This window comes from Haplochromis burtoni, unplaced genomic scaffold (assembly GCF_018398535.1).
Source record: "Haplochromis burtoni strain Fernald_Lab_line unplaced genomic scaffold, NCSU_Asbu1 Contig_95, whole genome shotgun sequence".
NCBI lineage: Eukaryota > Metazoa > Chordata > Actinopteri > Cichliformes > Cichlidae > Haplochromis > Haplochromis burtoni.
The window spans coordinates 1,431,838-1,445,347 of record NW_024582456.1 but is presented as its reverse complement, the minus strand read 5'-3'; the positions used below and the strand labels follow the sequence as shown (position 1 = coordinate 1,445,347).

The 13,510-nt window shown below is 41.0% G+C and overlaps 1 protein-coding gene across 7 annotated transcripts in view; it reads right to left on the bottom strand.

Moving 5' to 3' along the window:
• Positions 1–13,510, bottom strand: part of ep400 (E1A binding protein p400) — a 29,524-nt gene that overhangs the window by 7,757 nt on the left and 8,257 nt on the right. For 5 of the 7 annotated variants that reach the window (XM_042222794.1, XM_042222795.1, XM_042222796.1 and 2 more), the window contains 18 exons: positions 13,226–13,413; positions 12,930–13,107; positions 12,692–12,828; positions 12,359–12,528; positions 11,997–12,171; positions 11,767–11,903; positions 11,269–11,455; positions 10,921–11,090; positions 10,602–10,786; positions 8,909–9,208; positions 6,856–7,029; positions 6,231–6,368; positions 5,213–5,283; positions 4,795–5,084; positions 4,381–4,580; positions 3,339–3,508; positions 353–549; positions 98–209 (listed from right to left, as the gene is read on the bottom strand). In XM_042222794.1, coding sequence (XP_042078728.1) covers positions 98–209; positions 353–549; positions 3,339–3,508; positions 4,381–4,580; positions 4,795–5,084; positions 5,213–5,283; positions 6,231–6,368; positions 6,856–7,029; positions 8,909–9,208; positions 10,602–10,786; positions 10,921–11,090; positions 11,269–11,455; positions 11,767–11,903; positions 11,997–12,171; positions 12,359–12,528; positions 12,692–12,828; positions 12,930–13,107; positions 13,226–13,413 — 3,179 coding nt within the window. The remainder of the gene's footprint in view (positions 1–97; positions 210–352; positions 550–3,338; positions 3,509–4,380; positions 4,581–4,794; positions 5,085–5,212; positions 5,284–6,230; positions 6,369–6,855; positions 7,030–8,908; positions 9,209–10,601; positions 10,787–10,920; positions 11,091–11,268; positions 11,456–11,766; positions 11,904–11,996; positions 12,172–12,358; positions 12,529–12,691; positions 12,829–12,929; positions 13,108–13,225; positions 13,414–13,510) is intronic. The other 2 variants (XM_042222797.1, XM_042222799.1) reach the window with 2 other exon arrangements.

Sequence of the window (13,510 nt, the reverse complement as noted above, 5' to 3'; positions counted from 1 at the left end):
CATGTCTTGGGTAGAACTAAATAATGCGGGATCTAAACCTTTTTTCCATATATTTATAGTCTGAATATCGGTAGAAGCTTCAGTGAGTTTATCTTACTTGAGTGAGGAAAGCCAAGGTGTAGTCAGTACCCTGAGCAGCCACCTCTCTTATCAGGTCCTTGGTACCATTCTTCAGGAGCTTCTCCTCAATAGAATTCCCACTCTCCAACCTTGGGACATGCAAAAGTGAATAAAACCGCAAGTCGAGTCCTTCAGTAACACTGTTATAAGGTAAAACTGTTTTATCTGGGGGCGGAATAAGGAGCACAAAAAATAGAAACAAAATCAGAATGCCTTGTTTTTATAATATCACCTGTATATGTGAATATCCTTGGAACGCCCTATTTTGTCGCACCACTCCTGGGTGCGTGCGTCCATGCTGGGATTGAGGTCTGTGTCGTAGAAGATGATGGTGTCTGCGTCAAACACAGTCCCAACTGCAGAACAGCAGCGGTTGGTGAGGATGCTGCAGAACACCTGCCTGTTCCTGTTGAACTTCTTCATATTTTCCTGCAGGCACGCAACGAATGAACAGAGTTGAAGAAGTAGTTGACAGCGCAGTTTAGTTTTAAAACACGATGTACTCATGCATTTACTTTGCCATGTAAATATACAAACTATCCTTTCTAATATGAAACAGATGCTTTAGACATTTTTATCTTCATTGTTTATTTTTGAGACTGCTGTTGTCAGTAAGGCTATGTTCACACTGCAGGTGTTAATGCTCAATTCCGATTTTTTGATCAAATCCGATTTTTTTGTCTGCATGTTCACACTACAAATAAAATGCAACCAGCAAACACTCTGTAGTGTGAACCCTCAAAGCGGCCCGCATGCGCAAAAGAAGATGTCACACACAACGCGCTCTGTTTAGACCCAGAGCAAACAATATTGTTTGACTGATGGCCCTTAATATAAAGACTTTGGACTTTACGTTTCCCAATTTTTGCTTCAAGTTATTTTGTTATTTACATAATAATGTAAATGTAACCTAATAATTATCCTTATTGCTGTTTTAGAGGAGCGGTGCTTCAAAGGATAGTTGCAGATTTCTGTCAGAATCTGCAGATTATACAGTACAAATAAAATGTTCACGTTTCTCCAACGTTGTCTTCCCAACATTTTCACTGACATCTACATGGGATGGCCAGGAAGCGTTTGCGATGTCTTCTCGGGCGGTTCTCTGGCGCTGATAATTGGCGTCTGTCTTGTGTCAGTGACGTAAAAGACGGATTTAATGCGACATGACCGTTCAAACAGCAGTCGCTTTCTAAAACATCGGATATGTATCGGATTCAGTACCACTTACCAAAGTGACCCAGATCGGATATGAAAATATCGGATTTGTGCCGTTCACACTGTCATACCATGATCGGATATGGGTCGCATAGGGTCAAAAAAATTAAAAAAAAATAAAAAATCGGATTTGATGCGCTTTCGCCTGCAGTGTGAATGTAGCCTTAGTTGCCTGCATCTATAGCTTATTTGTAATTGAAAACAAATTAACTCAAAGATCCCTTCCCCCCAACCTTGACTTATTAAAAAAAGACAGATAAGGGGGAAAATAGTTTAATTCACATTAAAATATTTAAAATGACAAGACCCTCTGTCAACATTCATTTCTTTAAACAGATCATCTGCAGAGGAATGGTTTATTTGAAGAGTTTCAGTCAGGTTTCAGAGCTCATCACAGCACAGAAACAGCTTTAGTGAAGGTTACAAATGATCTTCTTATGGCCTCTGACAGTGGACTCATCTCTGTGCTTGTCCTGCTAGACCTCAGTGCAGCATTCGATACTGTCGACCATAATATCCTATTAGAGCGATTAGAACATGCTGTAGGTATTACAGGTACTGCGCTGCAGTGGTTTGTATCATATCTATCTAATAGACTCCAGTTTGTGCATGTAAATGGAGAGTCCTCTTCACACACTGAGGTTAATTATGGAGTTCCACAGGGTTCAGTGCTAGGACCAATTCTGTTTACATTATACATGCTTCCCTTAGGCAGCATCATTAGAAGACATAGCATACATTTTCACTGCTATGCAGATGACACCCAGCTCTATCTGTCCATGAAGCCAGATAACACACACCAATTAGTTAAACTGCAGGAATGTCTTAAAGACATAAAGACCTGGATGGCCGCTAACTTTCTGCTTCTTAATTCAGATAAAACTGAGGTTATTGTACTCAGCCATGAAAAGCTTAGAAATATGGTATCTAACCAGATTCTTATTCTGGATGGCATTACCTTGGCCTCCAGTAACGCGGTGAGGAACCTTGGAGTCATTTTTGACCAGGATATGTCCTTCAATTAGAAATATCCTGTCTCAGAGTGACGCTGAAAAACTAGTTCATGCATTTATTACTTCCAGGCTGGACTACTGTAATTCATTATTATCAGGATGTCCAAAAAACTCACTGAAAAGCCTTCAGCTAATCCAAAATGCTGCAGCAAGAGTCCTGACAGGGACTAGAAAGAGAGAGCATATTTCTCCTGTTTTGGCTTCCCTTCATTGGCTTCCTGTTAAATCCAGAATTGAATTCAAAATCCTGCTCCTCACATACAAGGTCTTAAATAATCAGGCCCCATCTTATCTTAATGACCTTGTAGTACCATATCACCCTATTAGAGCACTTCGCTCTCGCTCTGCAGGCCTACTTGTTGTTCCTAGAGTATTTAAAAGTAGAATGGGAGGCAGAGCCTTCAGTTTTCAGGCCCCTCTTCTGTGGAACCAGCTTCCAGTTTGGATTCAGGAGACAGACACTATCTCTACTTTTCAAAGATTAGGCTTAAAACTTTCCTTTTTGCTAAAGCATATAGTTAGGGCTGGACCAGGTGACCCTGAATCCTCCCTTAGTTATGCTGCAATAGACGTAGGCTGCCGGGGGATTCCCATGATGCATTGAGTTTTTCCTTTCCAGTCACCTTTCTCACTCACTATGTATTAATAGACCTCTCTGCATTGAATCATATCTGTTATTAACCTCTGTCTCTCTTCCACAGCATGTCTTTATCCTGTCTTCCTTCTCTCACCCCAACCGGTCGCAGCAGATGGCCGCCCCTCCCTGAGCCTGGTTCTGCCGGAGGTTTCTTCCTGTTAAAAGGGAGTTTTTCCTTCCCACTGTCGCCAAAGTGCTTGCTCATAGGGGGTCATATGATTGTTGGGTTTTTCTCTGTATCTATGAAGCGCCTTGAGGCAACTTTTGTTGTGATTTGGCGCTATATAAATAAAATTGAATTGAATTCAGCAAAAATGTTTATAAGGAACAAATCAAATGTGGTGTGATTTTACCTGTCTTTCATCACAACTGAAGCTCTCATCAATGCGCACGTAAGTGAGCTGTCTGTAATCTAGGAAGGCCTCCAGGATGTCTAGCATCTTCAACATCTGTGTAAAGATGAGGACACGGCGACTCTCTGACTTCAGCTTCTGCAGCAGGATGGCAAGAGCTTCCAGTTTACCTTTGGGAAAGAAAATTATCATGTTATTATCCAAGGCAGATCCAAGGCAAAACGTGAGAGGAGTCACTCAGCCTGTGTAAGCAGGAGATGTTTGTCCTTACCTGGAACCTTTTTTCTGTTATGTTTTTAGTAAGAACACCGTATAGAGCTTTAAAAGAATAGGTGTGACAGTTCTAGCTTGCTGTGGCTTGTGTGTCACTGATGACTGACAGTCATCACAGGTCACTGACACCTAGTTCTGGTACCTCTTTTTACAATCAAATGTGTTAATGCGCTATGTTTAATAGGGCATTAACATGTTTAATATTCTATGTATCCATTCTTTTGTTCTCAAGTTTATGACTGAAGTGACTGGATTTCTTGTTTGTCTACTCTTGTATTTTACTTCTAGTCAACATCAATAACTCCGGTCACACAGTAATGCATGTGTAGGTGCAGAGATGTGATTGGAGGGTGAGGAACAGAAAGACAGAATACATTTCTCTTAATTGTCATGTTGGTTTCTCAGCTTTTGTGGTTATATGTCAAACTTTTGGCCCCAATTACATTTTCCCCTCAATGAAGCAATCTACAGACTGAAGAGAAACAACAGGGAAGTGAACATAGAGTCAATGAAAAAGGGAGAGAGAGCTGCAGGTTTCATCTTTTGCTAATTTTAAATGATAATGGTGAAAGTCAAAATTATTGAATATAAATAAATATTTAGCACTTTTATTTTGTTGAATACTAATAACTTGTGAAGTCTTGTAAAAACTAGCATCAGTTCTTGAGTTACAGCCTAAAACAAGGTGCTTCTTCACCTTTGATGAACAAAATCAGAGGTCAGAGTTGTTTGTTTTAACCAGGTGCAATGGTGTGTTACATGGACTAACCTGAGTCCATTTGCATTAACTGCAAGTCAGGACAACAGAAGAGATGTGTGGATGCTAAGTGGATGTCTGCGCTGTGAGGGAGAGAGGCCTCCTGAACCTGACGGCGAAGGGACTTCTGCTCAAGTCTGTAGGGAACTGGGGGATTGGCTGCATACAGGTGAGGAGCTGAAGCCACAGCTGGAGGCACCATGCATACCAGTCTAAAAGGCAGCACATATAAGCATAGATGTTCATTAGATATTTGGATTAAAAGAGGAAAAATTAAAAACTGATTTGCAATACAACAATAAAATCTTAGCTGGTCATTTCTTTTACCTTTGTAGCTATAATACAATTTAAGAAAATATTAGGACACGCTGTAAAATATTCATGGAATGGATTTATAACAACACAGAACAAACAAATCTCAAGTACCTTTTGAAAAGGCTGCTGGCAGCCTCCAGACAGTCGTCCACAGAGTGCAGAGAGGACTTCAATGCAGAGGTGGTAGCCACACAGGTTCTCTGGGCTCTGATACAGCTCTCTCTGCCCACCCAGCTCCAGCCTCCAGCAGTCAGGGCAGAGTGACCGGGCTCTGAACCTAAAGTGCATGACTGTAGCAGGTCTGACCCATACAACACTCTGCGGCTGCAGCGCTGCTCATTTGCTTCGAAGAGACGGCTCAATCGCTCTTTCATTAGTTGAGTCTTTTCTTCTGACGACTCCTGAGTATCACAGTGACAGATGGTACAATCAGAACTGATCTTCCTGTAATGTGACTAGACTAAAATTATTTGATGAAACAGAAAACTGAAATTATAAATAGGATTTTTCTGCAAAGTGATGTGCTGACCTGAGAACCAGCGTGAGCTGCAGGAGGCGGCTTGATGGGGGCTGACGTGGCATTTGTATTTGTACTCACCGCTTAAAAACAAACAAACAAAAAAACCCACAGTGTCAACAGAAGGAAAGGAGGACAAGAGGTGCAATTATATGCCCAATCTCGCATATAGAGCTGCCACTATTAGTCGACTAGTCACGATTACGGTCGTCAACGACTAATTTAATAGTCGACGCGTTGTTTGAAGCTTTGTAAGATCCCAAAGGACGCAGGAATAAGTAGTAGGATTTAAGAGTGTAATAACGGACTGAAACAGAAGATGGCAGCACTGCATGTACAAGGATGCCAGCTGCCGTTAAACCCCAAAGAAGAAGAAGCAGTGTCCGGTATCGTAGCCGTGTCCAAATTCAGGAACCACATCCTCCTGTGCCTGCATTAGTAGGCCGATTACGTTACAGTGACACAACGAAAATTGTCCAGATTCAAAGACTCTGACAAATGCAGCCGACAAATGCGCGCTTCATTTTCCCAGATTTGAAGGATGGGTTGGGTGTATACTTCGTGGCCCAACCTATCCCAGAATTCATAGCGCGGCCCTGCTCAGTTTCCAACAATGGCGACAGCTAATTAGTTTTAATATTACTCTTATTATTCTTTCTGGGTCACAAAATAAACGTTTAACATATTTTCAGGTGAGAATGTAGCCGTGTAAACTTCAAATATCTACTCAGTTTATCAGGACACCACATATTTTCAAAAGCGCTCCGACGTTTTCGGAGACGCACGCTGGTGCAATAAGCTGTACGTTGTACGTCCAATGGATGCATGATCTGATTAGTCGACTAATCGCAAAAATAATCTGTGACTAGTCAACAATCAAAATAATCGTTTGTGGCAGCCCTACTGGCATATTATGTCACACAACTGTCAGAAATATAATGCCAGATGTAATTATAATGTCAGCTGTTTTCAAAATAACCGATTAAGAGGTAGAAACAATAATGCAGAGTCTTCACTGTTTCCAAGTCACCTTGCTGAGCTGTTGACACTGCAGGGGTAGCTGAGGCATTGGAGGCAGGAACAGCTTGAGGCATTGTCTGCATTACCATGGATCCCTGGGGCCTAATAATCTGCTGCCCTGGAGCTGACACAATCTGCAGGATGTTGCCTGAATGCATGAGACATTAAGCAACCAATTAAGTGGCGCATACTCAGAAAATAACACAGGCATGAAATGTGAAAAATCTAAATTCTAGAATTAAAAGAACTGTCGTGGTTTTTGAATGAAGGATTTAATGACGACATAAACAGGAATTAAAGCAAATTAAAGCAAAAGTCGAATAAACAAATTTCAATGCAGTTGTATTCAAGACATAAATTGCTAACTGACTTTTTTTCACACTTAGTTGAGTCTGACAGGTGAAGGCATAGGTCAGGCACCAGAACCAGACCAAGGATGTTGTAAATATATGGTAAGTTTTATACACATTGGAACATCCAGAATATTATAATAATGTCTTAAACTTTACAAAAACCTTTTGCTGACAACAAATAAAAGCAACAGAATTACATGGATGAGTCAGTTGGACACAAAACAAGGAACGAAGAAAAATATGTGGAGAGGAAAGAAAGTGTGACGATGGGATATACATTACCAAGTGTACCTTGGAGCTGCAAGGGCTGTCCAGTGGTGAGCTGACGGAGCTGACTTGGGGACAAAGTGAACTTGTTGCCCTGAAACTGCAGAGTAACAGGGGTCTCTGGCTGGGAGATTCGATTCTGACTGCCTGCTATGTTAGCCAGCTGGGCAATCTTCACCACATCTCCACCTTTAACAGGAAAAAAAAAAAACTTTAACACAGATAGCACTAAAAAGTCTTTTTATGGTTCCAAAGCAATATACTGAGTTAGTTAAAGGGTGAAAAAAAAAGAGACAAGACATGCAGAACCAGGGTGGATTAATCAGTGGAACGAGCACAACTCCTCTCTGCAACAGAAGGGGAAGAAAATGCCTAAGGACAGTCCTCAGGTGAGACAGGGAGCCTGAAACTCAAAAGTGACTAATTAAGAGGAGGGGGGAGGGAGGGACACACAAAGTGTCTAAGGGTTAGGGTTACACTGGGCCACCATGTGTCATCAGAACAGTTTTGTTGCACCTTGATAATAAATATCTGCTCAAGAATGGAACAGCATTTGCCAAAAAGAGATTTCTTTATTTGATGATGGTGATGGAGAGCGCTCTCAAAAGCCATAGCAGATCCGTTTGATGTGGTTAAACTGTAAGAGTGGATTACTAAAGCCTCTTTTCCTTTACTATCACTAGTACGTACTCCAAACAACTCAGCACGGTTCACCACGGTTTTCAGGGTTTTTCATTAGGTCCAAGTATCTGGGACCAGGTACGTTTTTAGTACCTGCTTGTCCGGGGTTCCAAGCGATCCGAACAGGTACTAAAATGTGACATCGTCAGACTGCATGTGATCGATTGGCTGGTCAGTCAGTACGTTGTGGGATGCTCTGACACACACCAGGCACATTAGGAGTTACTAAACTGTAATAGAAAACCAGTTAATCCAAGTAGAGTTGATCTGAGTCGATCCAAGGAGATAATAATGGAAAAGGGGCTTAAAAGCATGTCTTAGATACTTAGCTACATTTATATATTTTCTCTGCTGATTTTAACCAATTCCAAGAAGAGAATAATGGATTTACAGCCCCCAGCTTAGCCTCTTCTTTGTTGTTGTGTTTGGATGTTTGTCTACCCCAAACAAGTACTACAAACTCAAAGTAGATTCACTGAGAATGAAACCCTTTGTAATCTGACCAGTATAACCAGTACAGTCTGCTGTCTTGGCCATCAAGAAGCTCCAATGACGCCCTTGTGATTAAGGGCCTTCTTTGCCATGGTGTTGATGGGGTACATTTTCACTTTATGGACACACGGATTTTATCTTGAATGCCTGGTGTTCGAACTAGTGACTTTTCTACTTGTGGGGGGTGGAGCATGAATCCTTAAGTGAAGTTTATCTGACTTCTGCACACATTAGGATTTTTACACATCCTAGGATAAAATCATACCTAAAATTTACTTGAAAAATAACCAAATTCAAATGGTTTCTGAAAACTCTGAAAAGTTTTCTGAAACCATTTAAGACTTATATAAATAAGTTAGTTTTATTAAATTTTTCTCATTTTTTAAAAATATATTTAAATACTGCAGTTTCTCAGGTCTTGACTGTGGGGCCATTTTCACATGCTTAGTATTCATGCTGAAGCTCAGACTAAAATAATAACAATAAAAGAGACAGCAAAAACAGAAACAAAGCTTTGGGAGTTCTTCCTGCAGCTGGGCTGATGCAAGAGACAAAAGAATATTAGTACGTGGAAGAAAAAAATATTATAAGGAAGTGCAAGGATTTAACATAAGTTAAATAGTGCAGTGGTGTACATTCATAGTGTACATGCAGGTTTTAAGAAAGAAACTGGGGAATGCTATGGCTGTGGAGATGCTGCTGATATGGCTGCTGATCTAATTTTAGAGGACTTTTTCCCCCCCACCATAATCAATACAAGATATTTAACCAGAATTCCTGAGTGAACACATATCAGCAGTGCCTCGAGTAAAGGCTTCAGTGAAGGGCAGCCAGTACTGTAGTGCCAGAGGTGGAGGGGAAATGCTGAGACAGAGGGGGAGGGCAGGCCACTTACTAGGCAACCGTGCCTGGGCCTGGGATGTAAGAACCAGCCTCTGGGATACTAAGCTGGGCTGGATGGCATGGCTGGGGGCTAAAGTCGACCTGGGGACCTGTGTTAATCCAGGCTGGCTGTTGGGAGCAACAGATCCCACAACTGTGCCAGCTAAGCTCTGGCCTAAGGCCACAGGGGAAGCCCCCAACACATGCTGTCCAATACCACTATTCCCAGAGGAGGCTACAGTGGAGGCTGCAGTGCTGTTGCTGCTGCTGACAGGAGTTGTAGTCTGGGCTCTCTGAGCTGCTGCTCCAACCACTGTAAAGTACAAGGCAATGGGGTATGGGACTCCATGTTAGGGGTAACCCAATATTTAGTCAAATCAGTATGATCAAACAGTTTTTCCATAAATTCCTTCAGCAGTGGTGGGCCAACTGAGCTACGACTATTAGGACTGTTACTGATGTCAATGATAATAACTGCAAACATTTTTACTTAAAATATGTGCATTGGTCCCAACTACTCAGTACGGGAAGAATGGATACACTTGGGCATGTCCAGTGATCCAGAAGACAGAAATGGGAACAGTCGGGCATAACCTCCATCTGCAACTATCTGACACTTCACAAGTTCTTGTCAGTGTTTGCACTGAAAGATGGAAGATGGTGTGCAATGTCAATGAATGTTGTTAAACGTATGTATTTGCACTCTTTATGTATTTGCAATTATACATATGGTGTACTTCTCTTAATGGATATTTTTATTTATCTAATATTTTATTTTTGGCAGCGTTGTTGACAGTATGACAGTGTCTAAGGTAATTAATTATTAAATTAGAAATTATAGTTAAATAGAGAAACCTGAATGTGAACCTGAAACTTGTTTTTAAATATGAATGAAAAATATGTCAATGTATCATTGCATCTATTCATTGGTCTGAAATAACTGAAAAACTGAGATGACTATTGATCTGTGAATTTTGTGTACCACTATGGTAAAAGCTGGTATGATGGGAAATGTGTGTGTTTAAACTGTCAGCTCAATCTGTGAAAGTGTAGTCAGTAACAGCCAAGGCTGCAATGTTTGACTTTTGCCTCCATCTCTTTATTGGACTTGTCTACCATTACTGTCATTGCATCCTCTGTTAAAATATAATGACTTTTCCTTAATTCTCAGTCGTCACTGAGGACAGAAACCAGTAGTGAGTGTTATATTCAGCCTTGCCATAAAGGTTGTGCTGATATCAGGGGAAAACAATATTGCCAACCCACCACTGCTGCATGGAAGTACAAATTTAAATATATGAAACCTTAAAGTAAAACTTTTCAGTCAAAGTATACCAAACCTCTCCAAAAAAGTTGAAGGACAAGCATCTGACTTTTTCAAATAGCAGCACTGTGCATAAAATATGTGCAGGCAGTACAGTTCTTAATGAGCTTCAAACACTAATGTATGCCTCTAAGGCTACCTATTAATAGTTGTTAAGCAGTACATTAGGCTCACTCAAAATCATGCAAAATAACACTGCACACATCACAAGCTTAAAACTAGTTTAGGCACATTATTTACGGGTGAAGAAAAAAACAAAAAACAATATGAGAGGTAAAAGGTACTATTTAAGTCTGAAGTGGACACCACCAGGAATCCTTTAGATAATGTAAGAATCTAATTTCCTGTCCTATACTGGATAGGGCCCCTGAAATGATCTTACCAGGAGCAGTGGCTGCAGTTGATGAAGTAGTGACCAGGGACTTGCCCCTGGTCTGGCCTGCCTGACTGATGGATGGAGAGGTGCCAGTAGCAGGAGAGCTCGTTGGAGGACGCTGACCTGCTGCATTTGCAAAGGCGGCAAAGCGGCCCTCTGGTTTTGTGCCATACTGCACTGGCTGGAACAATCTAATCAGAGAAAAACAAATGCACAGGATTTAAATATGCCATAATACTGAGGTTATATTTTATTTTAAAACTTGTTAAGATCTTTACATAGAACATTTCATTCTATCTGAGCATTTGAAGATTATATCGCAGACCTCATCGGTTTTATTGGACATGGTTTGGGCCTTGGCGGGGGATCTGGATTGTTGTAGATCTCCTCTATGAGCTGCTGAGTAACCTTTAGTTTGGGTACTGCCTCTTCAGTCTGATACCGGGTCAGTCTGTTCTCATTATTGATCAGATCAAATATGGACAGGTTGGCAATCTATGGAGATAATAAATTAGGAATAGATAAAATATCAGAAGTGGAACAGTGTAGAGTCACTTTAAGATTAGTCATTATGCAAATTTGTCATGGATTGACTTTATATTACAGGTACTTACTGACTGCTCTTGGTACCATTAACATTAACAATGTTTGGCAGCGCTACTAAAACACTTACCTTACTCGAATCAGTCTGAATTGCTCCCAGCACCAGTGATGGCACGTTATACTCGAGAGAGGAGAAGAAATAGGAGCTACTGGACACTCTGGGTGCCACCAGCTCAGGATGGTTACAAACTCGCTGTAACTGCATCAAAACCTGCAGCACGCTGACAAAATGACCCGTTTTCAGTGCTTCCTGAGCTCTAGGGGAACACAGCCACATAGAAGAAATGATTATAGAAAACTGACATGTGCAAAACCTGTCTCCCTTGACACATTACAGTTTTCTCCAAAGAACAGACACAATATAATTATAAATTATAAAGTATCTTTTCTAACCAGAAAGATCAGGTTAATATAAATCTGGTGTCCCATGGATGCATAATACACACTAATAGAAATGAAAAGAACTATCTAATTGCAGTTCATGATGTGCTATTTTTCCAAAACTTTATTATACCATAAACTGGGCTGTGTGTCAAAAGAAACTGTGAGAGAGGGGTAAATATTTTACCCTGATTGAGTGAGGATATCCTCATAAAGGCTCTTCTGCCTGTTCGACAGTCGGCATTTTAGGATGTGCTCGTACTTCTTGGGAAGCTGTTTCTCCACATCCCTTTTCGAGCGCCTCAGGATGAAAGGTTGAATCATCTACAGTTAAGAGTAACAGGGTTTTCATATTTAATTTAAAGGAAAACACCACAGTAACACAGATTTATAGAAGAGTGCTGGTGGTATACCCACCCTGTGTAGGCGGATGACTAGCTTGTGGCAGTAATCCTGGTTCTGGTCTGTGCCCGCCTTAACAGGAAAATCAGAGTAAGGCCTGGTGATTCCTGGCAAAAGGAAGTGGATCATGGTCCACAGCTCCTTAAGAGTGTTCTGTAGAGGAGTGTTGATGAGGAGAATCCGTTGCTCACTAGAAAATGCAGAAATATCTGTCATTCATTCAGTCAGCTGAGCAATTTTTTAACGATCCAGTAAAAAATTAGGGCAATTTCATAGAGACAGCCTTAAAGTTTCTCACATTGAATTTATCTCATCAGGCAATTCACCCAAAACAACATGCACATTGACTAGAAATAATAACATTTTAAGAAGCTTACCTTCTGAGAGAAAAAACTGTTTCCCAATGTTTCTCCGTCATGTTTTTGATGAGCTGCACCTCATCCAGGACTAGGTGCCTCCACCTTCTCTTTAGAAAATGACTCTGGTCTTTCATCAGCAGTTTGTAGGATGTAACACATACATGGAAGCTGTTGGCTTCCCCCCACCACTGCAGATCAAAAACCATATACACCAGGTAACTTAAAAAACACTTTTTCTTCAGTTCACTTTAATTTTATTTATATAGCACTGAATCACAACAACAGTCACCTCAAAGCACTTTTTAATATCATATCAATGATATTATTGTATTTAAATACACAAGAAATTACCCTTCTTTTAGACCGCCGTTCCCTTCTGTTGCCAAGGTACAAGAGGATCTTAAGGCCAGGACACCAACGCTTGAACTCCACCTCCCAACTTAACAACTTGCATGTTCTTACCACAACGAGATGGGGCCCCCAGATGCCTGTGGTGAAAACATGGTTGTCTTTATCCCAGTCAAAATTTATAAATACAGGAAAAAGGTTCAATATTGTAAAACAAAAAGAATACCAAAAACCAACATACCCTCTTGCCCAGCCAAGTGGGCCATGTAAGCAACTGTCTGTACAGTCTTGCCAAGGCCCGTCTCATCAGCCAAGATGCCATTGAGGTGCTTCTTGTAAAGGCTGACAAGCCAGTCCACACCAATCTGCTGATACTCACGCAGAAACCCATGCAATAGAAAAGGAGCTGGGCTGCGGGTCTAGTAAAAAAAAAAAAAAAGAGAGAGAATAAAAAAATTTGTTTGAAAAAACTACAAACCAAAACAAACATGTTCTTTTGTTTAAATGCGTGAATGTGAGTATCTGGATGTGTCTCACAGATGAAGTGGTTCTGAAGCTGCCCTTGGGCAGGATGAGCTCTGTGGCTGCAGCTACTTCGGCTATGTCTTTGCAGGGTTTCCCATCAGAGTCAGAGGAAGCGGCTTTGTCAGCACCGCGGTACTGGTCCACACTCAGAAGGGAGTCAATCAGCACAGCCTCCGGTGGACTGATAGCACATTCTATTTCTAGAAAATAAAAATTAAGTGGAGGTATGTTGGAATCTCATCATTCACAAATGGCTGGGAAAAATTATCTGCACAGTTGAACTTTATAATTACAAAC